Consider the following 26,988-nt stretch of genomic DNA (forward strand, 5'->3'; position numbering starts at 1 on the left):
TCCAAAAGTACAAAGCATATTATAACTTTTAATGAATGTAATTCCTACATAATATCAAATCTATACATGTATTAAAGGCAGATGTGAAAAAACTGTTACTATAAATTTATTGATAATGGAAAGCTGTTATTTTGATAAATATGAAATTCTTTAAGAAATATTTCTTCCTTCCGCTACATTAATAAAGCAGCTCTGGCAGTGGTGGGGATCATTGTTGATATTGGTTTCAGTGGTGGAATGAAGGCTTTATTTGTTCTGTTAACAAAAGTACCTTGTCTTGGGGCACAGGCTCTGTGCCAAAATAAATCGCAGGTCCTACATGATGAACTGTGCTTATGTTTTCATAAAAGATTACCTAAAGGGAGAATATTTTACAAGTGTGTGTGTGTGTGTGTGTGTGTGTGTATATATATAATATATATCTATCTCTATCTAACATTACTGGGGTCTTTGATATAACAAACCAGGGGAAAGAGGGCTAAAGGTGCTGTATTCACATATCCAGGCAATGCATATGGGTACTGAAAATGCCATCTATGTGCCACTAGTCATGTTCAGTCAAGATGAGAAGAGGAGTATATGTCTCTCCAAATGCCAGGAAAGTATCTCTAAAGTCTGTGACTATCATTTGCTCCAACCAGGTTTGTGTAGCATGTACAGGGAGTTTATCACTGGGGTTTAGGAGAGGTTAGACACTATTCCCCGTCATGGTTTGGTTGTTGGTTGATGTAGTCACCTCACCTTTTGACTTTCCAGTGGTTGGAGTAGTTGATGGGAGTACATTTCGGGGGAGTTTGAGAGGCCAGTGATTTCATGAGTAACTTTTATTGCCATATTTTTACAATTTCTATCATAACTATGACCTGTACATACAACTATCTCTGCTGTCATAATGAAGTAGTATTGTATGATTATCTGTCACATCGGCTGGGTCTTCAGACTACTTTGTGATGTACATGGGGACTTTTCCTCAATAGATGTCATGGTAGAAGGGCAAGTTGAATTTCAGTACCCTCTCATTTTGTTCTGGCAGTAGATAAGTTACAGCTGAGGTATCTGGCAGCAACGTTCTCCTTTCATGCCATTGAAAACATACTTTTGTACATGTCCAGGCCTCTTTGGGTTCTGGTAAAAATTAGCTTTTTTAAAAATAATTTTTAAGAATAGTTTTGGGAGTTTTTTTTTCCAACACTATTGCCTAAAGTGTACCTAATCTTTTACATAAAAAAAATGTTAAACGCCCTAAAACCATTCTAATAATATGTTTTATTAACTGATTTTGTTTTACTAGCAAGACAGGCCCCCTAAGTTCAGGCCTTTCCTTAGCGCTTTCCATATATGCCATATATGCAGTGTACGGCTTCTGATTTCTACAACATGCGCTGCAGTGAGCACTGTACTGGCAGGAGCAAACACTGCTGCACCTTCCTGTTCTTGCTCTCCTAAATCCTGGCATAGCACATGGTTGCAGGGTATCCTACTTCAATGTTCTATTCAGAGGTGTAAGTGGAGCTGGCAAAGGCAGGAGCACTCCACTGTACAGTGCTTACTGCAGTGCGTATTGTAGAAACCAGAAGCCGTATACTGCATATATGGCACTGGTGGACTGAGTCTTTAGGCACTGCAGTGCTACAGAAAAGCCTGGAATTCAGGGATCTGTGTTGGTAGTAAGACCATAAATTATATTACAAAAATTATTCTTGGGGCATTTGTAAAAAAAAAAATGTTGAAATGTTTTGGTACACTTTAAAGGGAACCAGTCATCAACTTTATGCTGACCTCACTGAGAACAGCATAAAATGGTGACAGAAATGCTGATGTCAGCGGTGTGTCACTCATGAGCCAATATAAAGTGGTTGCTGAGAACCAGCATCATAACCATTGCAGCCCAGGCCTTGGGAAGAGTCAAATCTACCTGAGAAGAGTCCTGGTTATTATAATCTCCTGCTCACCTGCTGATGATTGGCAGTTCTCTCCTAGAGAGAAAGGGAGAAAACTAGGTATTAGACTGTCAGCCATCAGTAGGTGGGCAGGAGAGCAGGAATACATGGATAACCAGGACTCTTCTCAGGTGGCCAGGACTCTTTTCCAGGCCCAATCTGCAATGATTGTGATGTTGGTTCTCGGCAACCACTTATTTTTAACTTTATAAATGACAGACCGCTGAAATCAACACACATGTCACTACTTTATGCTGCCGTTAGTACGGGCAGCATAAAGTTGATGACTGGTTCCCTTTAACAGGAAGACATGCAGTCTATAGATGTGCTGTGTCTAGATGTTTGCACTCTCTGGCTCATAGGCTAGTTTCGGGCAAGGGCGTTCACTCTTGGAAATGCGTCCAGGTGGGAGCTGTATTTGCCATTATGGACACTACTCATCTGAAGTGGATTAGCAGCATCATAATGATTTATGATCTTGTGAATTCACTGTGAGTCTACTAAACTACAATAATGGCATTGTGTAACTACAGTTCAGCGGATTCGCGGTAAGGAAGGAATTTACAACCTCATAAGTCTGCTGGAAATACAGCTCCCACACAGTGTATTTCCAGGAGTGAACATGCTGGTCTGCAACTTGCCGTAGTAAATCTGGGTCAGTTCTTTGTAGAAGTATTTTGAAATGTTTTTAAAGCTGTGAAAACTGCTAAAAATACCATACTCTGCGTTTTGCATCTTGATAAAATGTCACTAACCACTAAAATGGCACAAAGCAAAATGTTGTATATGTAGCTATTTTGGTATTTTGCTATAGGTTTCCAACAAAGCCAAACATACATTGTGTATGAATGCTTCCTAAGTGGAGTAATAGATTTATAGTGCAAGTTGGGTACCTGCAATGCTCCAAGCTTCCCTGCGGATTGTTACTGAGGAGACTACATCCATATCCGTGCATGTGACTCTAAGAACGAATGGCCCACATAGTGATGAAAGCTCCTAGTTATTCTTTTGGGATGCATAAACAGCGGTGTAATAATGAAATAAAATGACCGCCTCCTGAACTGTAGTCCCTGTGACTCCTTATCTGGGAAGAAGTGCTGAAGTTGTAATGTTACAGGGACACAGAGAATATTCTAGCACTTCTTACAGTGCCTTCACCTCATGCGTTCTCTTAGTAATTTTTTTTCTCATATTACAATTAAAACTGAGAAATGTATGAGGAAATGTTCTGTGTCCCAGGAGCTCATCCATGACCCCTTCATATTCCTGACATATTCCCTGTAAAAAGATCTTCATGCCTCACCCCTGCAGCTGGTCAACAGCCAAAGACTGAACAGACACTTAAATGTAATGATATTGATATCGGCATTCTATTAGTGATGTTCCCATGTCCCGATTTAAGTTTAAGTGTTTACAATAAAAGAGTGAAGAAGAAACATGGTCCTTAATGGCTACTGCTTAGAAAATGCAAATGAAGAGCAAAAAAATATATATAATATATAATACACAGCAAATGTCCTGTGTGAACTTGGCCATACTTTTCATTTTTATTTTTTGCCTCGTCTCATGTTATTGTTGTGTGTTCTATTTGTGTCTTGATTTATGGTTGGAACGACTCAATACAGTCTATTTATGGGCCAAAATCTGTTGTCTTCTCAGGGGATATTCAACCAGTTTCAGTGTAGCAGTGAGAAGGTGCTACCATCAGATGCCCTCCGCAGTGCCCTTGCCAAGACCTTTCAGGATGAACAGCGTTTCCAGCTGGGTATCATGGATGATGCAGCGGAATGTTTTGTAAGTGCAATACATTTTTATGCTTTTTACTGTTCATTAAAGCACATGATGGAGATCCAGACGTGTGAACTTTTGTCCTAGCAGTCCATGCACATCAAGAGACTGACTGACTAATTTCAGACGAGCATGTCCAGTGCGGAAAACGTGCTCCATGTGGAGAACGTTATGGACACTGCTCCATTCACAGGACTGCACTGCATTATAATGGTTTATAATGCTGTGTGTCTCTGCCTGACCTTATGTCAGTATAATTCAGTAGATGCAAATTCGGCCAGAGCCACACAGCATTATAAACCATTATAATGCCGTGTGATCCTTCCTGTAAAAGGAGCAGTGTCCATAATGGGAAATCGGGCTCCCACATGGGCACGCTCGCCTGAAATTATCTTTTAATGTTTGCACCCCTGAAGACCCACAAGTTAAAAGGGTAGTATAGCAGTTTTTTAGGATCATTTTTTGAGGTAGTTTAGTATTCACTGAGAGATAATGCAGCAATGTCTCCTCCACTCTGTCCCTTTGCCATAGTAACCTGGTGGGGTCAGCCAGTCCAATTAATATAGAAGGGTTTAGCAAGAAGTACTAAAGAACATTTTTAATTATCTTGTCTAAGGTTTTGGCAGCTGTAGCATTACAGTGCATTAGCAATATTGCAGAATGCAAGTATGCAGAGTCTTGGCTGCTCAGCCACCAGATTAGAATGGTCATTTTCTTTTTTGCCAGTTTGGTGAAATAATTTTGTTACTCTGTATGCTGCTAGGATTTTCTGGTTCTTCTTGCTATTCACGTGGCAGACAAGACCTTTACTATGTAATTGCATATGACTTACAGGTAGTTCACTACAGCTGTTGCTTTTTTAGGTCATTATTTTTCTAAAATTGTGACTTACAACTTGAATTGAGTATAATATTTAGTGTGTGTATGTATATGTGTGTGTGTGTGTGTGTGTGTGTGTATATGTATGTATGTATGTATATATATGCAGTTGTCAACATATATGTATAAGCTGACAGTGTAGTATGTAAATCTTGCCCAGTCCTTCCTTTGTCTTATTTCAATACATTTATACAGTAGTATTGAGGTAAAATACTAGTTTGTAGCCTATTAGAAGTATTATTTTTTATTTTTTTTGCAGGAAAACCTTCTGATTCGCCTCCACATTCACATTGCAGACGAATCCAAAGAAGATATCTGCACTGCCCAGCACTGTATTTCTCATCAGAAGTTTGCAATGACCTTATTTGAACAGGTATTTTAGTTGTCTAAAGATGGTTTGGAATGACAGAAAAGGAAATAACTATTGTGGACGCAATGTAGTGTATATGACTGGATATGTGTCCTTTCCTAAAACTTTTGACGTCAGCAATTTTGATTGGTGGAGGTCCTACTTCTGAGACTCCTGCTAATCTCAGAAATGAAGGGGCAGAAGAGCTCAGCTGAGTGCTGTGCTCCTTATAACGGTGTCCAGCTCTGCAGGGCTCCTAGCTGAATAGATACGTTGCTTAGCTGAGCACTTCAGCCTCCCTTTTAGAGTTCAGTGGTGAGGTAAATCGTCTGTGTGCTTTGTGCATCCGTATGCCCTTTCCGCAAAAGGTAGGACATGTCCTGTACTTGTCTGCATAATGCAGACCTGTTAAAGTCAACGGGCCCTCAATAAAATGTGGCATGCATATGGCCCGCATCAGTATTTTGCAGATCTGTGCTTTGCGCACCGCAAAATGCTTATGGTTGTGTGCATGCGGCCTTAGGGTCCATTCACACGTCCGTAGTGTATTGCGGATCTGCAAATTGTGGATCCGCAATACACCCGGCCGAAACCCCCATAGAACTGCCTATTCTTGTCCACAATTGCAGACAAGAATAGGACATGTTCTATTTTTTTCCGGAGCCACGGACTGGAAGATCGGGGGCGCGCTCCGGAAATGCGGATGTGCGCAGCACACTGTGTGCTCGCCGCATCCATTCCTGCCTCATAGAGAATGAATGGGTGTGCACCCGTTCCGCAATTTGCAGAACGGATGCAGACCTATTCTACGGACGTGTGAATGGACCCTTAGGCTCAGATTTTCACTGCTTTGTAAGTTTTCAAGGCTCACAGTTCTTAAAAGCCATAAAGAGTCTTTATTTGAACTGCATTAGGGATGAGCGAGCAAGGCTCATCCCTAATGCAGTTAACCAAATTTTGGGAAACATTCAGTTTAGACACACATTGATTTGTCATAAGAGAGCGAGAGCCTAGTATAAAAATGTTTCTTAACAGTATGTATGCGTTGTCTAAGGGGTACGATTTCTCATTATGGAGAGCCCATGGTACATAGAGTATTCTAGGCCAGGTGATGCCCCTAGTATGCAGAATACGTGTGCAGTATTGTAGGCCAGGTGACGTGCCTGGTATGCCGAGTACAAGTGCACAGTATTGTAGGCAAGGCAATGCCCCTCTGGGTTGAAGGGAAAGATATTCAAATTAGCAACCCATCTGATGCCGGTAGATGTTAGACATGATGAGTTGCATATATTTTACCCAGAAATCCAGCAAGCTTGTCTAGCCTACAATAGTTGTCATGTGTATCAACTGGTCTCCATAATAGTACCCACCCAGAGGTTCCCCCTAAGGCCTTGCAACTAGAAATGTTGTTCTCATCTGCTTTTCTCTGATTTAGGGTCCATGAAAAACAAATCTTCTGTATGTATTCCATTTTTTATTTCTCGCTCCTTTTAGTACAACTGGTATGATCTGTGCTTAGATTTGCAGATTGGGCACACGAGTCAGTGCGCAATCCTCAAAAAAGCATAGCTCACTTCAGAATAATATGGTCATGTGCATGAGCCTTTACCTGTATAGTCAGTATCTCCTGTGTCCGATTACTGTAGACAGTACCTGGTGTATAGATACTATAAAGCATGGTAACCAGCAGAACCGACTTTGTTCTGTATTATCTGTGCATGAACTAGGCATGTTCGGAATTTTCTGTTAATCTTCATCTGTACTGTATGCTCTGTTCACACCAGCGCTGGGAGCCTCTCTTGAGGTTTTTAGCACAGTCTACAGCACTGGTGATTCTCTCTGCCCAAAATACAAGAATCCCTACAGCTCCTCAATAGTCAGTGGTGTACATCAAGGTTTGCTAATATGAAGTTGTCACGGCTCTGCTGTTGTGGTGTTTTAACTTTTTCCATTGTGCAGTGAATAATTTTGCTTTTGCAGTGTGTATGTACCAGCTGTGGTGCCACATCAGACCCTCTGCCTTTTATTCAGATGGTGCATTACATCTCTACTACTGCTCTCTGGTAAGATGAAGCGCCCTTTAGTTTTACACAACCTGCTATTTCCTATATGTTTGTCTGTCAGCTCATTCATGCAGATTGTCATAGTAAACCACATAGCCCTCTGTAAAACAACTGGTGACTTTTCCAAAATTCCAGTTTTATATATATGGTGCTCAATCAGTATATAAACAAAACTATCTACAACTTTCTAATATACTTTATTTCCATTATTGAGATCTGTCCTGTTCTCAGCTGAGAAGGTGGATGTGGTAGTAACCAGGCTAGACAACGCATCAGCAGAGCACAAATCTCTCTGGTAGTTTACTACAATATATCGCTCTGGAGTCTATGCGCCCAAAGCATTGCAAAGGCTGCAATTGCTGCATCTTAATCTGAACAAGTGTGTTCATTCTCTGATGGCAAACAAATATATAGAAGTATAAGTAATTATAAAGTTGTATACATTTACATTTCTACAGTAAATACAAGTTGCTGCCCTGCTTAAAGGGGTTCTCTGGGCTATTAATATAGATGACCTATCATCAGGGTAGGTCATAAGTATCAAATCGGGGGTCCGACAACCGGCACCTCTGCCGATCAGCTGTATAAAGAAAAGGTATGCCGTCTCTCTTCCTGCTCGCTGCTGCTTTGCCATAGACATAGCAGCAGTGAGCAGGAAGAGAGACTGCACACCTTTTCTTTATACAGCTGATCGGTGGGGGTGCCAGGTGTATGACCTGTCCTGAGGGTAAGTCATAAATAGTAAAAGCTTGGGAAACCCCCTTTAGGAAATGTCTTTTAAATGAAAGCTAGCACCTCACAACTCAATTTGTCATCCTCCCTGCATGATGACCTCTACACAGGTCACAGAGCATGTCCTTTCTCCTAATAGTCAGTCTGTGTCATTACTAAAGTTTAGTGTTGAGCGAACCCGAACTTTACGATTTTTATTACCCGAACTTTGCCGGAAAAGTTCGGGTTCGGTGTTCGACCATTTATTAAAGTTTTGTTGAAAGGCTATTAGTGCGATATTTTTTTTTTTTTTTTTTTTTTTTTGTGTGTGGGTGCAATGCAGCATTGTACTATGTACCCCTGACACACAAATATAATAGTTAATCCGTCTGTTAGGTGCACGTCATATACCCATTTATTGCGTACAAGTACACCTGCACTGCATACGTGACAGGGAAATTGATATGGTTAATCCGTCTGTTAGTTCAGTGGGAGACTTCAAAGAATGAGGAGAGCATCAAATAAGGGACGTGGCCCTGGTCATGTTGCAGGGAGAGGACGTGGTCGATCTGTGCCAGCTACATGCCAAAATAAAACACCTTCCTCAGGTGCACTTAGGCAACAGAACGTTCAGCGTTATTTTCTAGGCCCGAATACCGGTGTACGAATGGTGAGGCCAGAACAAGTACAGGCGATAGTAGATTGGGTGGCTGACAGTGCCTCCAGTTCCTTCACATTGTCTCCCACCTGGTCCTCTGCATTGGCACCTGCAGCCCATGGGCATCTGTCTTTCAACTCACCCCCTTGCAAATCAGCCAAGCAGTCTGAGCCCCATGTCATGCAGCAGTCTCTTCTGCTTTTTGATTACTGCTGTCAGGGTCTTCGAGGGCCATCCACATAGCCCTGCTCCAGAAGTGGAAGATTAAGTGCACTGATGCCCAACCACTTATGTTTCCGGATCTGGACATGGGAGGACCACTACAGCATATCTCTGATGATGAAGAAACATAGGTGCAAACTGCGGCGGCTTTCTGCCGTGTGCAGACTGGCAAGGAGGGCAGAGGTGAAGAGTGGGTGGAGGATGATGAGGTCCTAGACCCCACATGGAATCAAGGTCATTCGAGTGACGTGTGCAGTTCGGAGGAAGAGGTGGTGGTCACACAGCACCAGCCGCACAGCAAAAGAGAAGGCAGTGTGCAAAAGCAGAGCGGCCGTCCTCTATACAGTACGCCTGCTACTGCCGACCGCACCCAGGGACTGAGCACACCAAAGCCAGCTCCAAGGAGTTCCCTGGCGTGACAGTTCTTCAGACAATTTGCTGACTACAAAACATGAGTGGTTTGCACGCTGTGCAGTCAGAGCCTGAAGCGAGGCATAAATGTTCTAAACCTGCATGACCAGGCATCGAAGTGCAAAGCACGAGCTGCAGTGAAGTAGACACCTCAAAAAACACGGAAGATCTCTTGCTCCTCCTGGTCCCTCTTCTGCTGCAGTCTCAGCCTCTTTATCCACCTCTGGAGTGACAGTGGCACCTGCCACCCCGCAAACGGAGGACGTGGCAGCAACGTCACCACGTCTGTCACCAAGCATCTCCACAATGTCCCATGGAAGCGTTCAGCTCTCCATCTCCCAAACACTGGAGAGAAAGAGGAAATACCCCCCTACCCACCCGCAGTCCCTGGCCCTGAATGCCAGCATTTCAAAATTACTGGCCCTTGAAATGCTGTCATTCCTTCTGGTGGAGATGGAGACTTTTAAAAAACTTATAGTGGTGGCTGTCCCACAGTACGTGGTTCCCAGCCGCCACTACTTTTCCAGGCGAGCCATCCCCGCCCTGCACAACCAAGTGGCAGACAGAGTTAGGTGTGCACTGCGCAACGCCATCTGTGGCAAGGTTCATATAACCACAGATATGTGAACCAGTAAGCACGGGCAGGGATGTTATATCTCCCTAACTGCACACTGGGTAAATGCAGTGGCGGCTGGGCCTGAGGCGGATAGCAGTTTGGCGCATGTCCTTCCGCCACAGAGGATTGCAGCATGTTTCTTTTTGCCTCCTACTCCGCTTTTTCCTCTACCACCTCCTCATCCAGACAGCATAACACCTTCACCACCAATTTCAGCACAGCCAGGGAGAAACGACAGCAGGCTGTTTTGAAACACATCTGTTTGGGGGGAAAACACCACACCGTGCTGGAGCTGTGGACGGGCATGGAACAACAGACCGATATGTGGTTGGTGCCACTGATCCTCAAGCCCGGCCTGGTGGTGTGCAATAATGGGTGAAATCTCGTAGCAGCTCTGGGCCTTGCCAGTTTGACCGACATCCCTTGCCTGGCGCATGTGCTGAATTTGGTGGTGTAGAGGTTCCTGAAAAATCACCCCGCTATGTCAGAGCTGCTGCAGAAAGTGCAGTCTGTCTGTGCGCGCTTTCGTCGTTCTCACCCTGCTGCTGCTCGCCTGTCTGCGCTGCAGCGTAACTTCGGCCTTCCCGCTCACCGTCTCGTATGTGACGTACCCACAAGGTGGAATTCCACCTTGCACATGCTGGAGAGACTGTGTGAGCAGCAGCAGGCGATAGTGGAGTTTCAGCTGCAGCACGCACGGGTGAGTCATTCTGCGGAACAGCACCACTTCACCACCAACGAGTGGGCCTCCATGCGGGGACGTATGTGCCGTGTTGCGCTGTTTTGAGTACTCCACCAACATGGTCAGTGCCGATGACGCAGTCCTCAGCGTTACTATCCCACTTCTATGTCTCCTTGAAAAAAAACGCTTCGGGCGATAATGGAAGAGGAGGAGGAAGAGGGATCATTTCCACGGTTATCAGGCCAGTCATTCACAAGTGGCTCGGCGGGTGGGTTTCTGCACCAACAGAGGCCAGGGACACAATTGTCCAGCCATGGCACAGTTCTGGATGATGATGAGAACTGTGTACACAGCAGGGTGGCACCCAAAGCAGCTTATGGGCATCACTGGAGTGTAGCTGGGGGGGATACAGAGGACACAGACGATATACCTCCCACAGAGGACAGCTTGTCGTTGCCTCTGGATAGCCTGGCACACATGAAGACTACATGCTGCAGTGCCTGCGCAACAACCCCCGAGTTGCCCACATTTTAACCAGTGCTGATTACTGGTTAAACTGATTACTGCTGGATCCCCACTACAAGGACAACGTGCCGTCCTTAATTCCGTCACTAGAGTGTGATTGGAAGATGCGCGAGTACAAGCGCACGCTGGTAGACACGCTGCTGATGGCTTTCCCACCTGACACTTGGGGCTCAGTGGAAGGAGGAGGAAGAGGAAGAAGTAGCCAATGCAGCTGGGGCACCGCCAGCACCTTAGAATGGAGGGTTAGCATGGCCGAAATGTGGAAAAGCTTTGTCGGCACGCCACAACAACCAGCACCACCAGCTGATACGGAACGTCTTAGCAGGAGGCAGCATTTCAGCAACATGGTGGAGCAGTATGTGTGCACACACCTACACATACTGAGTGATGGGTCTGTCCCATTTAACTTCTGGGTCTCAGCCAATGTGGACAAGCTCACGTTCATTAAAATGAACCAGGCATGGATCCCACAGGACTTGTCCATTCCTTGTGCAGAATAGACAAGTATACCGGCTGCACCAAGCCATTGTTATACTCCAGCGCTCTTTCTCTTTTCTTTTTTAGATTTCCCAATGTTTTGGGGGTCTTCCCAAATTTATTTAAAAAACTACAAAAATAATGTTGGCTACCTCCTCCACCACCGCTTCCACCTACACCACCACGTCCACCGCCTCCTCAACCTCCTACGCCACTTAGACCTCCGCTTCCTAGTTTCCTAGTTTATCATTATTTTTTACTTTTTTTTTTTTTTTATTCATTTCCCTATCCACATTTGTTTGCCGGGTAATTTTACTGCTTTTACCCCTATTTTGCTTACTTTTGCAGCCCTCTAGCCCTTTCTATGACTTTTTTTTAGCGCCATTTTAGTGCCTCGAAGTTCGGGTCCCCATTGACTTCAGTGGGGTTCGGGGTCAAGTTCGGGTCCCGAACCTGAACTTTGCAGGAAAGTTCGGCCGAACGCGGCGAACCTGAACTTCCATGACCACCTTGCAATTCAGCAGTGCTGGACTGTGCGCACTCCCACGGTCCCGGCCACCAAAGAGGCCAGTGCGGTTTTCTATAGTGTACAAGCACGGCCACCGCTGATGGATTACATTGTGGTCGTAACCATGAAAATGAGCAGTGTATAATGTAAGGGGAAAAATGTATCTAGCCAGCAAAGGAGGCAATATGGATAATAACAATACATTAGTAACTGCCTGTATTAATTTTGTCTACATGATAAATGCCATGTGCTGAAGTGAAACAGCCCCTTTAGTATTTTCAGATATACTGTGTATATGTGTGTGTGTGTGTGTGTGTGTATATATATATATATATATATATATATATATATATAATGAGATGGATATATGTAATAGCTGTAGGTAGCATTATTTGGCACTGCCCTTGAGCAATCACTTCTCTAATTCCCCTATTTATTCTGCTTACAATGTAGTAACCAGGCAATATGTATGTTGGAACGGCGAGAAAAACCAACCCCTGATATGTTTGGAGAATTACTGCAGAAAGCTAGTACAATGGGAGACTTGAGGAACTGTCCTGTGAGTACACAGTGTTATGTCATGGAAAATGGACAATGGACAATTTTAGATTATGGACTGTATTATAACAGCATTGAATTTACAGAGCAATTGTGGGGAGAAAATCCGCATCCGTCGGGTGCTCATGAATGCCCCTCAGATCATAACGATAGGACTGGTGTGGGACTCTGATCACTCCGATCTTGCTGAAGATGTTATCCACAGTCTTGGAACCTGCCTGAAACTCGGGGATGTAAGTTTCCTTTCACTATATGTTGTTTGAATTTTTTAGACCAGATGTGTAGTGGTCCATATAGCATCATTTTCTGTCTTCGATTCCAAGCACAATCCCGTAATTGAATAATATCTGGTATGCAATGAATGTTTAGGCAGAAACAAAATAACTGATTCTCATATTGTCCTTGTGCCATACAGCCTTGCTTCTGTAATGTGCTTTATTTTTTTTCTATAGCAATTTATATACAGTAGTTAACGAGGACCTCTCCCTGGTTCCGACGTTATAATAATCCCTGGCATTTTTTTTTTCAGATGCGCTGCTCCATTCCCCCACTGTGCCCTTTCACGCAGGTGAGCTTTTTTTTTTTTTCCTCCCTGGCTGTGAGCTGCCCAATTGCAGTGGAGACGGAGAAACACTGCAGTCTCCTCCTGTTCTGATACTACTAATAAGTGAACAGGAGGCACAGCGGGGGAACGGAACAGCGCATCAGAAAAAAAGAGTCCTGACATCTACTAGTAACGCCCTACACTGGCAGGTATTAATATTGTAACGTCGGGACCAGTGAAAGGTCCTCTTTAAAGGGGTATTACCATCTGAGATAATGGGGGCATATCGCTAAGATATCCCCTTATTTTCTCATAGGTGTGGGTTCCGCACCTACGCCGAGAACAGAGTGGGGAAGGTGGTGGCCGGAGGACCCTGGGTTTCCCCGGGTCTGGCCACCACCAAACACTCTCCCCATAGTAGGGAATAGGAGCGCACTTGCACGGCCACCGCTCCCTTTGCTTTCTATGGGGCCAACAGAAATGGCTGAGCCAGCGCTTTGATATTTTTGGCAGTCCCATAGAAATAAATGAAAGGCGGATGCGCAATGCGCCCTCCACAATCTGCACCTACCATCCTAGCGATATGTCCCCATTGTCTAAGATGGGGAAAACCCCTGAAAAAGTTGATGTGACTTATTTTACATGGTAATTTGTATTAGGCCTCTTTCACACGGGCGTGAGTTTTTTTGCCCGGATAAGAGCCGGGTGCGTTGCGGGAAAATGCGCGATTTTCCCGCGCGAGTGCAAAACATTGTCATGCGTTGCACTCGCGTGAGAAAAATCGCGCATGTTTGGTACCCAAACCCGAACTTCTTCATAGAAGTTCGGGCTTGATGTTCTGAAGATTGTATTATTTTCCCTTATAACATGGTTATAAGGGAAAATAATAGCATTCTGAATACAGAATGCATAGTAAAACAGAGCTAGAGGGGTTAAAAAAATAAATAAAAAATAATTTAACTCACCTTAGTCCACTTGCTCGCGAAGCCCGGCATCTCCTTGTGTCTCCTCTGCTGATGAACAGGACCTGGGGTGAGCTGCTCCATTAAATACAGGTTAAGGACCTTCGATGACGTCACTCCGGTCATCACATGGTACGTCACATGATCTTTTACCATGGTGATTCACCATGGTAAAAGACCATGTGATGACCGGAGTGACGTCATCGAAGGTCCTTAAGCTCTATTTAATGGAGCAGCTCACCCCAGGTCCTGTTCATCAGCAGAGGAGACACAAGGAGATGCCGGGCTTCGCGAGCAAGTGGACTAAGGTGAGTTAAATTATTATTATTTTTTTTAACCCCTCCAGCGCTATTTTACTATGCATTCTGTATTCAGAATGCTATTATTTTCCCTTATAACCATGTTATAAGGGAAAATAATAATGATCGGGTCTCCATCCCGATCGTCTCCTAGCAACCGTGCGTGCAAATCGCACGGCATCCGTACTTGCTTGCGGATGCCATCCGATTTTCACACACCCCATTCACTTCTATGGGGCCTGCGTCCCGTCAAAATCGGACAATATAGCGCATGCTGCGATTTCAACTGAACGCACAAGTGATGCGTTAAAAACATCGCTCATGTGCACAGCCCCGTAGAAATGAATGGGTCAGGATTTAGTGCGGGTGCCATACGTTCGCCGCACGGATCGCACCCGCACGGAAAACTCGCCCGTGTGAAAGGGGCCTTACAGTTTTCCTTGCGGAGTTCTATATTAACCCTTGGGTGTTTTATTTACCTGCTTTTCTCAGTTGTTCTATAGAGTTACAGATGATAGAGCGAAGCACTCTGAGCTTTATTTGGTTGGGATGATCTGTTACTACGGCAAACATTACTCCACCTTCTTCTTTCAAACCAAAATACGCAAGTGGATGTACTTCGATGATGCCCATGTCAAAGAGGTAATCCAAGTACTTTAACAATAACTTGGTCTCAGATTGCTTGGTGGAAGTTTCTGCAACGTTTTAGTTAGGATATCCCCAATTATTGCACCGAGTTACCCAACCTTTCACCGAACGTTGATTGTGAAATGATGCTTTTGTATTTCCCACCACTTTTGCTACAGTTCATATAGTGTACGCTCCAATTTCTTGTGAGACCTTGTACTTGCCCGTAAACTTACATTATATAAAAGGCAGACAATCCCATGTTTGCATGTGTGCTTTGGGGTTATATTTGTCATTTTGTTGTTCTAGATTGGTCCAAAATGGAAAGACGTAGTGACAAAATGCATAAAGGGGCACTATCAGCCATTATTACTTTTGTACGCTGATCCCAGAGGTACTCCTGTATCTGTTCCAGATGTTTTGTCTCAGATGGATATACGACAGTATAGCAGAACTTGCTATGATAGTGAGGACTCTGGTAATTATTTCACACTTTTTCATCTTTTGCTGCCTATCCCCTTTTTTCTTTATTTATGTGTGATTTCTGCCACGACCAAAAAAACAAAAAAACTCTTTTATCCTGACCTAAATGATGTAATACACACAAGGAAAAATTCCATGACCTACATTTTTCTGAGAGTAAATAGTTTGGTAAGAGGCACTTGCTCTTCCTTCTCTTCTTCCAGTCAACCGTAAGTGTTAATGTGGCAGTGTTATTTGCAATTTTAGGCCAGTTCAGATCAACATTAACACATTTATGTGGCCTGCAAGAACCCGATCCTTCTGCCCCCGCCATCTACAATACTCAATAGGTGGGGTGGGTTTAGTAGACATTAATCTAAAATGTATGGCCATCTTGGGAAAGAATCAATATCTGCTTTGTGTAATTATCAGTGCTTTTAGCATGCAGTCTTTTCTCGTGAACAGAAAGGATGCAGGTAATGTTGATCTTTAGATGTCCTAAACATAGGGCAATGGGTATCATAAAATGGAAGTGCAGAATTGTAGTGGTGAATTACTACCTTCATTTCTGTATCCTTCTTTGTTATTTATTCTGCATCCTTATCTATAAGCTGCATGCATAGCATTTGACACAGTGGTGATTTCTTTGTTGTGCCTTAGGCAGGGAGCCCTCTATCTCCAGCGACACCAGGACAGACTCCTCCACGGACAGCTATCACTTCAAACATTCACATCATGAATCTGTAGTCAGCCACTTCTCCTCTGACTCCCAAGGCACTGTCATCTACAACCTGGAGAACGATGCAGCATCACAGAGCAGTAGAGATACAGGTACCACAACTCAATGGCCCTGATTTATCATTCCTACGCTCTAGGGCTTTTGCGACTTTTTGCACTCTCAAAAATCTTGCGACTTCTTGTATTTTCACACCACTCACTTCAGTTTTGTAATGTGATTATCCATGTTAATGAGTTTCACTCCGGATTTATCATTGACACTTTTTAAAAAGTTACCCCAAAAAAAAAAAGTCGCCGTCTCACTCCAGTAGAAGGGTGGAGTAGGAAAACTGGAGTAGCTTTTCTACACAAATGTTTTAGGATCAGACAAATTTATCATACAACATGAGACATTTGATAAATGTGGTATAAAGTACACGAACACAGACTGGAGCAAAACTGACTTCTGATATTCCCCTCATGATAATTAGGTGTCTGATTTTTAAATAAATATATTCTTTTTAAGTTGAGCCCCGTATATGCATCTAAAATAAAATGGCCATAATACAATGCTGCATAAAAATTGAATCAATGTAAAATTTTGCATTTTAAATTTGAAAAAATAAAAATAAAATGTTTTTTATGGATCTATAATTATATAAAACTGCTTATTTTCTTCGGAACCTGAAGGCATAATAACCTCTGTGCTCTGAGGCCATTACTTTAGTTCCATCCTTCACTCCATGTGTCTAATACCCGGTCCTGACAGCAGCAGAAGCTCCTGTTCATCTGCCTGTAGTCTGTGTCTCTGATGATGGACATCCTAGATGCAATATACCATAACTTTCAGACTTTCCAGGTTTAGACAACAGCAAATTAGAAAATTATAATTTTTTTACTTCCCTGGTCATTTTTACTAATTTTATTAGTCTAGAGTAGGGTTAGGTTAGGATAGGTAAGTAAAGTAGAGCAGGTTAATCATTTTACAGTCGGCTCCTGTTAGCCCTAATGTATCATCTTCTGACCATTGAAACAAACAGCAATGGTGCATGTATTCACATGAAAGGAGTAAATGTGTCTTCTATCATGCGTGTCTCCCGAGTTGTTTGGTAGTGTCTTCTTCAGGTATATTATGCATGTGTTTTTTCTTTTTTAAAGGGCTTCTGTCACCCCACTAAACGGTTTACTTATAATCCCTACACTGCGATGTATGCCTACATAATCTAATTAGTCCAGTAGATTTTGTTTAAAACGTGCTTTTAAAATATGCAAATTACCTTGCTACCAGCAAGTAGGGCGGCTACTTGCTGGTAGCAGCCGCATCCTCCGATCCTAAAGACGCCCCCTCCGCATGTTGATTGACAGGGCCAGGGAACGGGATCGTCCTCTGCTGGCCCTGTCTGCTATCAAGATCTTGCGCCTGCTCCGTAACGGTATTCAGTCGGCGCACTAAGAGGCAGCCGCTCACTCGGCCGCTCCATCCTCTATGCGCCTGGGCTGATGACGTCACATCCACACCCGGCGCAGGCGCATTGAGGATGGAGCGGCCGCCTCTCAGTGCGCCTGCACCGATTGAAGACAGGTACGGCGCAGGCGCGAGATTTTGAATGCAAACAGGGCCAGCAGAGAACGATCCCGTTCCCTGGCCCTGTCAATCAACATGCGGAGGGGGCGTCTTTCGGATCGGAGGATGCGGCTGCTATCAGCAAGTAGCCGCCCTACTTGCTGGTAGCAAGGTAATTTTCATATTTTAAAAGCACATTTTTAAACAAAATCTACTGGACCAAAATGATTAATTAGATTATGTAGGCATAAATCGCAGTGTAGGGATTATAAGTAAACAAAAAGAAAAAAAATGTTTAGTGGGGTGACAGAAGCCCTTTAAAGTTTACCTGCATGTTGTCTCCCTTGCAGTGGTGGTGCAGTGTAATTACACCTTCAAGAGAATGGGAAAGGAAGGTTTCATTTACACTGCACCGCCACTACAAGTGGGCGGAGGAACCGGTAAGCTTTAAAGCGGTCCAGCGCTCACACAAGCGCTGTGTTCCCTTCAACCAGCTTGGGGGATGCTGAACCCCCGTCAATCTGATATTAATGACCTATGCTGAGGATAGGTCATTAATATCCTGACACTCCACAATTATAAGTATCTTTTACGCCCTCTTTAACCACTACATTTTACAGAAACACACTCACAGCTCTTGAGCACATACACTATAAACACACATCTGTGCTGCATGCGCAATATGTATACACACTCAACTCAGCAGCAGACACAGCTCTCCAGAACACCCACTTTACGCACAGCACTGCTACATGCACAGTAGAAATATACACACAACACTACTAGATGTGCACACAACACTGCTGTTTACACAGTAGATACACACACATAACTTCTATATGCACAGTAGATATACATACACAGCACTGCTACATGCTTGGTAGTACTCGGTGAGTAGATACTCACAGAGCTCTGCTGAACACATACAGTACACACATACATCTCTGCTGCATGCATGGCACACCTGCAGGTATCCTACACAAAATGTATTATTGTGTAGTATTGTCCACAGTCAGGGTGGTCCAGCAATGCCAGATACCCCTGACTACTTGCTTGATGATCCATCAGAGCACTCTTTGCCCGATCGATGAGAGAACTGCACACCTCTCCCTGCCTGATATGTGTTATCAATGCAGGTAGAAGAGGGGGCTGAAGCATCATATCCAGGCCAAGTTGGGCATTGCGAGAAACACAACTCTCATCATGCTGAAGGTCCCAATGCAGCAGGAAATGGGATGAAAGCTCTGACGACCTGCAACTTGATGACCTTTGGTCATGTCGCCAATTGGAAGAGTCACACCAAGAAGAAAATGACTCTACAGTGGATATTGTATTGTAAAAAAACTTGTGATGTTTATTAAAATGAAAAGTATGAAAAGCTGAGCAGATTGATATATAGTTTCGTGGGAAAAGGTTCAGTAAAACTTTATACATTTATATCTGCAGCCCTGAAAAGTGCTCTCAGTACAGGAGGTGGGGGGTTACTAGTAACTGACAGCTATGTCTATGCACACTTATACATACAATTCTATCAATCACTGATAACTCTTCCCTCCTGTACTGATAGGTATTCACAGGAAGTGAAAAAATCAAAGATACAAATATATAAATTACAGGTTTTACTGAATCTTTTCCTATGAAACCATATGTTAATCTGCTCAGCTTCTCCTGCTCTATAACATGGTGCTATCAGATTGCATTGTATTTTTTATTTTTTGGGTGACAGGTCCACTTTAAAGAGGTTGTGGCACTAGTAACACTTATTTCCCGCCCACAGAGAATAAGTGTTTGATCCCTGGGAGTACAGTGCTGCACCCCAAAGTCCCATAGAAGTGAATGGACCAGCGAACGTAGCTCCACTGCATTCTGATGGAGCAATTCCATGACACTTGGGACCCGTAGTCTGAACACCAGGACGCCCAGTGTTGAAACACTTATTCTCTATACTTTAGATGGGGGTAAGTGTTATTAGTGGCATAACCCCTTCAAAAAACATCATGCGTTACAGTGTACAATACAACATCCACTGTAGAGTCCTTTTCTTCTTCCTGGCGTGACTCTTCCCACTGGTGACATCATCAAGATGCAGTTGGTCGGAGCCTTCATCTGCTTTCATGCTGCCTGGGGATCCTCAGCTTGGTGAGAGCCGTTTCTCGCAATCCTCTGCTTGACATGGACATGGTGCTTTAGCAGTCAGGTATCTGACACAGCTGGACTACCTTGACTGTGTAGTATAAAACACAGAATTTTTTTTTCTTGCTAAAGTGTCTCATAATCTAAAAAATATGGTATGTCAATTGCAATTTTATGTCCAAATATTATCCAGAATGTATTAAATATTGAAGGTGGAATTTTCCTTAAAGGGGTTTACTGATGTTTTACCTGGGACAGATGTAAATATTCCTCTTTCTCCTTTGATGTAAGCAATAGAACCATTGTATTGCGTGCAAACCAATTCAGAGCTCAGCTGTTAATATCATCATGAGTCTCACATTTGTGGGAATTTATGCCTCAGTTACTCTGAAGAAAGCCAACGTGTGATAACACATTAGGTATTTCACGGTTTCCATGATATACAGCACATTTTTATAACTAGGTTGTAGGTTTCTGTGCAGGTATCCTCATCTTCTAGGGTTTTATGGTGTACTTTCTTGTATACAGGACACCTGACAGATAGTGAGTGTAGTCAGAGACATTTTTCAAGGAAGGGACCCATAACTGACCGAAAACGAAGTTCCAGTCGGCCTCGGAGAAAAGGAGATGAGTCCCAATCTTCAGGTTATCACAGTGAAGGTCTGACCTGCACTTTTACTAGTGGTCCTGCTTGATATCACTTTTTCCTTCTTTTTTTATTTTTTTATTAGTTTTGATTCTTATTTTAATATGTGGCTTTTTCTTTAACTACTTGTTCATTGTATTAGGTGAAACATTAAAGGAGAAGCAAGCTCCAAGAGCAGGTCTGAAGCTTTCCAGCAGTTCCAGTAGGTTAAGAGACTTTAAGACAACTGTTAGCAATATGATTCACAGTAGACCATCACAAGCATCACAAACGACACAGAGCATACATCATGTTGGAAGTGCAGTGGATCAGGCAGAGATCAAGCCACCATCAAACTTAGTAATAAGACCCAGTGACTGGGAAATTGAAAACGGCAGCAATGAGATGAAATCTGGGTTATCTGGCAGGTATCGGCCTACTTGGCGCCCGACACGTGAGCCATTAAATGTTGATAGTATCTTCAGAAATGAGAAGAGGAAAAACACAGGATACAGTCCACTTAGTCCCTTCTCAGAAGACTCTGGTAAGGGGATGTTCCTTTGCCCATTTGCTCGTCTTTTGTTCCTCTCTTCTTCTTTTTTAGGAATGCATCTGTGTTAATAGATTATTGAGGAGGATGGAGAGGGTCTGTCCGCTGAGACCCCAGTGATCCTAATTGGGCGTTTCAATGGAACGGTTGTTGAGCATGCACCTTGCCACTCCATTCCACCTCTGTTACTTTTACAGAAACAGCCGGACACGGCTGCTTGATTAGTGCCATTTATATGGAGAAGCAGGGTGCATGCTTTATTTGATGTTTTATTCAGTATCCTAACCACAGTCTTGCTGCTGGGGTGAATGTGGGCTTGGGGTTCCCCCGTTCTTGAAATTGGTAGGGGTTCCAGCATTAAAGGGAATCTGTCATCAACTTTGTGATGCCCCAACGACAGGATAAAGTAGAGACAGGGGAGTTGATTTCAGCGGTCTGTCATTTAAAAGTTAAAACTAAGTGGTTGCTGAGAACCAACATCACAATCATTGCAGACTCTGGGCCTGTAAAAGAGTCCCGGCCACCTGAGAAGAGTCCTGGTTATCCATGGATTCCTGCTCTCCCTGCCCACCTGCTGATGACTGACAGTCTTCTACCTAGTTTTCTCCCTTTCTTTCTAGGAGAGAACTGCCAATCATCAGCAGATGGGCGAGGAGAGCAGGAGATTATAATAACCAGGACTCTTCTCAGGTAGATTTGACTCTTTTCAAGGCCTGGGCTGCAATGATTATGATGCTGGTTCTCAGCAACCTCTTACTTTTAGCTCATGAGTGACACACCGCTGAGATCAGCATGTCTGTCACTACTTTATACTGCCCTCAGTGAGATCAGCACAAAGTTGATGACTGGTTCCCTTTAAATACCTCTGAACATCTATATTTGGATCAGTTAAGTTATTCCTAGGCAAATTGTCTATAGTGAACACACATTGCTCAAGTAATACCTAAACCATGTTTTATATCAGGTAGGGGTGGCTTGATTTTAAAATGTTAACCTTTTTGGCATTATCTAGGTATTACCAAGCGCCTTATCGTTTTTACCCTGTTGGTACTTCGAGTAACTGTTATAAGTTGTGGCTGTATATTCTGAATCATGATATAGAGTTACATCATATGCACTTACATGTGTTGGGATAGAGTTGGCTTCTTAAAGGGGTCGTTGGACGTTATTTTCTTTTTTAACAGGCCCAGAATATGTTAAAAAAAAATGTCAGTCACTTCACTGATTTCATGTCTCTTCTCTTCCGACACTTCTTGGGTCCTCTACCGGTCTCTTCCTTGCCCCTCTCGTCACATAGAAAACTACCACTGAGCCAGCCCCCTTGACATGTAGGAATTGACTGCACGAGCCAATCCCTTATTGAGGTGGGTCTCCGCAGTGGACATGATTGACTGAGTGTTTGTTTCTTGCCTGTCGAGAGGAAGCAAGAAGAGACCAGTGGAGCGACCCAGCAAGCATCAGATTGAGAGTGGCAGCATTGTTAAGGGGAGTTTTTTTTAATCTTCTCCTGTCTTTGTGTAACCAAATGGTCAGACAACGCCATTAAAAGGGAACCTGTCACTACAATTCTGGACTGTTATCTGCAGCAATACATGTACTACTGCAGATAAGTCCAGAGGGCCATTTTTATTTTCCTACTGCCTCAGTTATAGCACTCAAAGCTGTGCTGAAAAACACAGTCCACACTGCTGTGCCATGCCACCACAATGGAGAGGACTCTCGTGCGCATGTACAGCAGTCCTAACAATTTATTTCATGACAGCTTTAACCCTTAGACCGGATTGCACCGTAGGTCATGGTGACTAAGTTCTCTTTAAAAGGGTGTCCAAACGTGACGGCTGCGGAACAATACAAAGTCATGTATTTTTGTATGAAGAATACATGATGTTTATGGCATTTTGAGAAATAGCATTTTAAATTGATTAACCCTGTTAAAGAGAACGTGTCGCCACGAAATGCAGTGCAGTGTGCATGCAGCATGTTATAGAGAAGAAGGAGCTGGGCAGGTTGGCATATAGTGCGAAAAGTCTTCAAGACTTGATCTGCTCTTTCTGAGCTCAGTTGCCCAAGACAGCCATCACTATGTGCGCTGGGGAACAGTACAAAGTCGTGTGTGTTTGTGTGAAGCATGCAGAACGGTTTATCCTATTGTAAATTGGCCAACCCCTTCAGATAACAGTATTGCTCAATGCAGGTTTTTTTTTTTTTTGCTATGGAAATCTTGATAATGCTGGGATCCGTCTGTCCTGGATTCTAAGAAAGGCCAATGTTGGCTGCCTAATGATAGCAAATACTGTTATGTCATTGTGTCCCTAAATAGCCATATATTTATGTTCATCAGCATGCTTCAACTACATAGAGTGCAATGTGATGAGAAAATCCACTTTTATTCCCTATAAAAGCCAAGGAATTCACTGTCAATGATCGGAGGGAAAACGCCAATACTGATACAAAGGAAAAACCTCCATGTGTGAAATATAGGAGCTGGGGTGTCGGACGTGGTGCTCCTCCTTACCTTGGGGATCAGCAGCAGCCTCGTCTTATCCAGAGGATGGAGTCCGGCTATGAAAGTAGTGAACGGAACAGTAATAGTCCCATCAGCATGGACTTGCCTTTATCAGAGAATTGTAGTGCTTTTCGGTAAATACCTTGTTAAAATTATTAAGCATGCATACTATATAACATTTATAGGAAATGCATTAAAACCACATCCAGTCAAAATATACCATGCAATTATAATACACAAATACAGTTTGAACTATATAGATTAGCAAAGGGAACCCTGTCCATAGGAGCTTACTGGTTTGTTAAAAAAAATACCTCTTATGAATAAGCCATCAACTCCCTGTGAGACTGTTTGCCCGGACACTTAGCAGAAGTGCACTGTGGTTTTGTGATGCTTGTATAGGTACAAGTGCACTCGTGTATGGGCACTCTTTAAAATGTTATACCTCATTGTTTTTCATTGTGTGCAGTATTTTTAAACAGTTACAGGTTTAGGTGAAGAAAGAGGCATTTTTCTTCAACAAAGTATATTACATTGTTCATATGCTATTGATTATGAAAAATACAAAGGCATGCTATAAGTCATTGTTATAATATCTAATATGTTTACTTTGACACTGGACACTGCAGAACCTTGATGTAAGGTGGTTTGACTGCCAATAATATAACTCGCGCTTTAAAAAAAAATAATGTAAATGTAATTTTATTTTTACCAACCCTCATATTAAGAAAGATTTTTATTAAATACAGTATACTATTAGGTCTAGAATGATATTACTCATTTAATAGTAGTAGGCCTTATAATAGGACAGCTCTTTTACTAGGAGATGTTTCTTAATTGAGTCACTGAGATGATATATTGAAAAAAAAAAATATATTACTGTACTAAATGTATAGAGCACCCTCTTGCTGCCTGTGTATTACAGTAAATTATCACCCTATCATATGTTTTAACTGTTTCATTCTGATTATTTTAAGGGAATATCACTCAAGGAAAAGTCCCGGTACAGCTCCAGCTCCTACCTGGCGAAACATTCCAAAGTCTCAGAGCAGCAGTGCATTAGATATGGCAGACTCTGCCTCAAGTGTCTGGGTCAAGGTCCATCCCTCTCATGTTGGTAAGATATTCTTTACAGGTATCTTTTCATAAATGGACCTCAGTCTGCCTTCTTTGTATGAAATCTGACTTAAAAAATTGTGGCATGCATCATTAGATTCCCTGTTATAGACATATTCTTCTAGTAGAGAATAACTCAGTAATGGGACTTAATACATAGTACCATACAGTGGCTCAGTTGGAAATGTTTTCATGGTACAATGCTGGTAATCTTTGGAAGACCTATAAAACTCCCTGTGCTATTTTCATAATCCCGGTTTAATATAACAAAACATAATTTTCTTGGCGTAGTCCTGTGGCTGTTCAGCACTTTTCTGTGTTTATAATTCTAGCAACAGAGAGTCCAGGACCCATGAAAAGTGAATTGGATGAACTTCAGGAGGAAGTTGCAAGAAGAGCACGGGAGCAGGAGTTGCGCTGGAAGCGAGAAAAAGAGATTGAGGCAGCCATGGGATTCAACCCACGACCTCGACGGTTTTTAGATTTGGATGAGTTACAAAACCAGGGTAACTTATTTCTTGTTTCCATATTATATGCACATCCTAAAGCATGCAAGATGTTTTTAGGAAGAAATTCTAGTCCTGAATTGTCATGAAATATTTTATTTTTCCTCTACTGTCCCTAAATTCCTAGCTGGTATCAGCTGGATCAGTGATGGTCAGTTCGCAGTGTTCGCCAGCGAACACATGCGGGCTGCTATCTTTAGTTAGGTAGACTCACCCGTCCGGCGATGCACAGGTAAGCCCTTACCTGTGCCGAGAGCCAGTCTGAAATAAAATGCGGTCACCGGGAGCAGGCAGTTCCGAGAACAGCCGCCGGGGGCCTTCATCGGGCTGTTCTTGGAACTGCCTGCCCCCGCTGACCGCATTTGATTTCAGATCGGCACAGGTAAAGGCTCACCTGTGCATCGCCAGACGGGTGAGTCTACCTTACTAAAGATGGCAGCCCGCATGTGTTCGCTGGCGAACACTGCGAACTGACCATCACTGATACTGATTAGTTACTGCTTGTTTCCAGCCCAAGATCTACAGAAGAAGCCATTGTGAAACTGACTGTAATTTACTAAAATGAAGGCTATCACAAAAGAAAACCACTCAAAATGCTAGAATGAACCCTACTCCAAACTAGCAAAACAGCCAATGTGTAACATTTGCCTAGATCATGTGTCTAGAATTTTGAAGATTGTGATTGTATATTTGATGAATTAGTGGGATCACCTATACTAGTTGGCTTAAGACTGATGTCCTTTTTTTTTAATTATGTACATCAGTCTATTCTCAGTATTTGGTAGTCCATACTGTATCTGTGCATGTTGCATAGTTTATCAGTGCACCACATCTGAAATTGTAATGACTGGTCCTCTAGTAGTTTTACAAAGTTAAGTAAATTGTGTTCTAAACACCACCGTTAAAGGTGTTCTGTAAGATTGGACTAGATCTAGCCAAGTGGGCCAAATGACATTAAAAAACAAGAGTCATTACTTACCTGATAAATTCCCCTGTGTTTCTGCCAGTTTTTGTGTATTTGGCTGCAGTGTTGACAACATGATCGCTGCAGCTAGTTACTGGTGGTGCACTGCTGAGGCCAGTGGTTGGATGCAACAGTCTTCTGTTGTTAATGCAACATTATTGCTGTACCCAAGTAAACAAAGCCTGGTGAGGAGAACTGAAGTGACGGCGATGGAAAGTAGTGAGATATAAAAGAGAAGTCATGGGTCATTTTTTAAATTTAATTATTATATTATAATTTTTTAGGTAATTTTTATCTCTGTGGCTAGATCCCCATGCAACCATTTTAAAGGAGTTTTCCGGGATTTCAATATTGATGCTCTATCCTCAGGACATCAATATCAGATGGTTGGGGGTACGACACCCTGCACCCCTGCCGATCAGCTGTTTGAAGAGAAGGCTATGCTCCATGCGAGAGCTGCCTTCCTTTCATTGTTTACCTGCTTGCCGACATTATTATTGCAGTGGTGAGCAGGTGTAATTACAAGCCGTCCTATTCACTCCAGTGGGACGGCTCGTTTGTATACACTTGAATCTAAGAATAGGTCATCAATATTAAAATCCTGGAAAACCCCTGGAGAGCCATAATCGATTCTCATTTTACAATTTACAACTCCTCTTCTCCATGCCCTTCTTTATTAACCCCTTCACGCAACATCACGTACATGTACGTGGGGGAATGTGGTGCCTCACCGCATCCCCACGTGCATGTACGTGATCGGCTTCACTGTCAGCGCAGGGACCTGAGCGCTGAAGATTCAGTGAAGCCGGCGTGCTGGGGTTGCTAGGCAACCCTAGAAGCCGGAAGGAGTTGTATTAGACCCCTGACCCGCCCACGATCGCTGTGATTGGTCCAATACTGCAGAGGGACCAATCGCAGCGCATCGGGGCAGGTAAGGGGGGTTAGGGAGGGACTGTGTGCCTCTCCTTCTCTGATCGTCCCCATTCCTGTCAGGGAAGCGATCAGAGAAGGAGAGTGTGACAATAT

At 43.2% G+C, this 26,988-nt stretch overlaps 1 protein-coding gene across 9 annotated transcripts in view; it reads left to right on the top strand.

Moving 5' to 3' along the window:
- The window catches only part of USP54 (ubiquitin specific peptidase 54), a 125,460-nt gene that overhangs the window by 71,966 nt on the left and 26,506 nt on the right, over window positions 1-26,988 (top strand). For 7 of the 9 annotated variants that reach the window (XM_044298924.1, XM_044298925.1, XM_044298920.1 and 4 more), the window contains exons 4-16: window positions 3,600-3,734; window positions 4,867-4,980; window positions 6,937-7,019; window positions 12,283-12,388; window positions 12,474-12,620; window positions 14,685-14,834; window positions 15,129-15,297; window positions 15,942-16,112; window positions 20,224-20,355; window positions 20,484-20,864; window positions 23,273-23,510; window positions 24,354-24,493; window positions 24,825-24,998. In XM_044298924.1, the coding sequence (XP_044154859.1) occupies window positions 3,600-3,734; window positions 4,867-4,980; window positions 6,937-7,019; window positions 12,283-12,388; window positions 12,474-12,620; window positions 14,685-14,834; window positions 15,129-15,297; window positions 15,942-16,112; window positions 20,224-20,355; window positions 20,484-20,864; window positions 23,273-23,510; window positions 24,354-24,493; window positions 24,825-24,998 (2,140 nt within the window). The remainder of the gene's footprint in view (window positions 1-3,599; window positions 3,735-4,866; window positions 4,981-6,936; window positions 7,020-12,282; window positions 12,389-12,473; window positions 12,621-14,684; window positions 14,835-15,128; window positions 15,298-15,941; window positions 16,113-20,223; window positions 20,356-20,483; window positions 20,865-23,272; window positions 23,511-24,353; window positions 24,494-24,824; window positions 24,999-26,988) is intronic. The other 2 variants (XM_044298919.1, XM_044298921.1) reach the window with 2 other exon arrangements.

The sequence above is a fragment of the Bufo gargarizans genome, chromosome 6 (assembly GCF_014858855.1).
Source record: "Bufo gargarizans isolate SCDJY-AF-19 chromosome 6, ASM1485885v1, whole genome shotgun sequence".
NCBI lineage: Eukaryota > Metazoa > Chordata > Amphibia > Anura > Bufonidae > Bufo > Bufo gargarizans.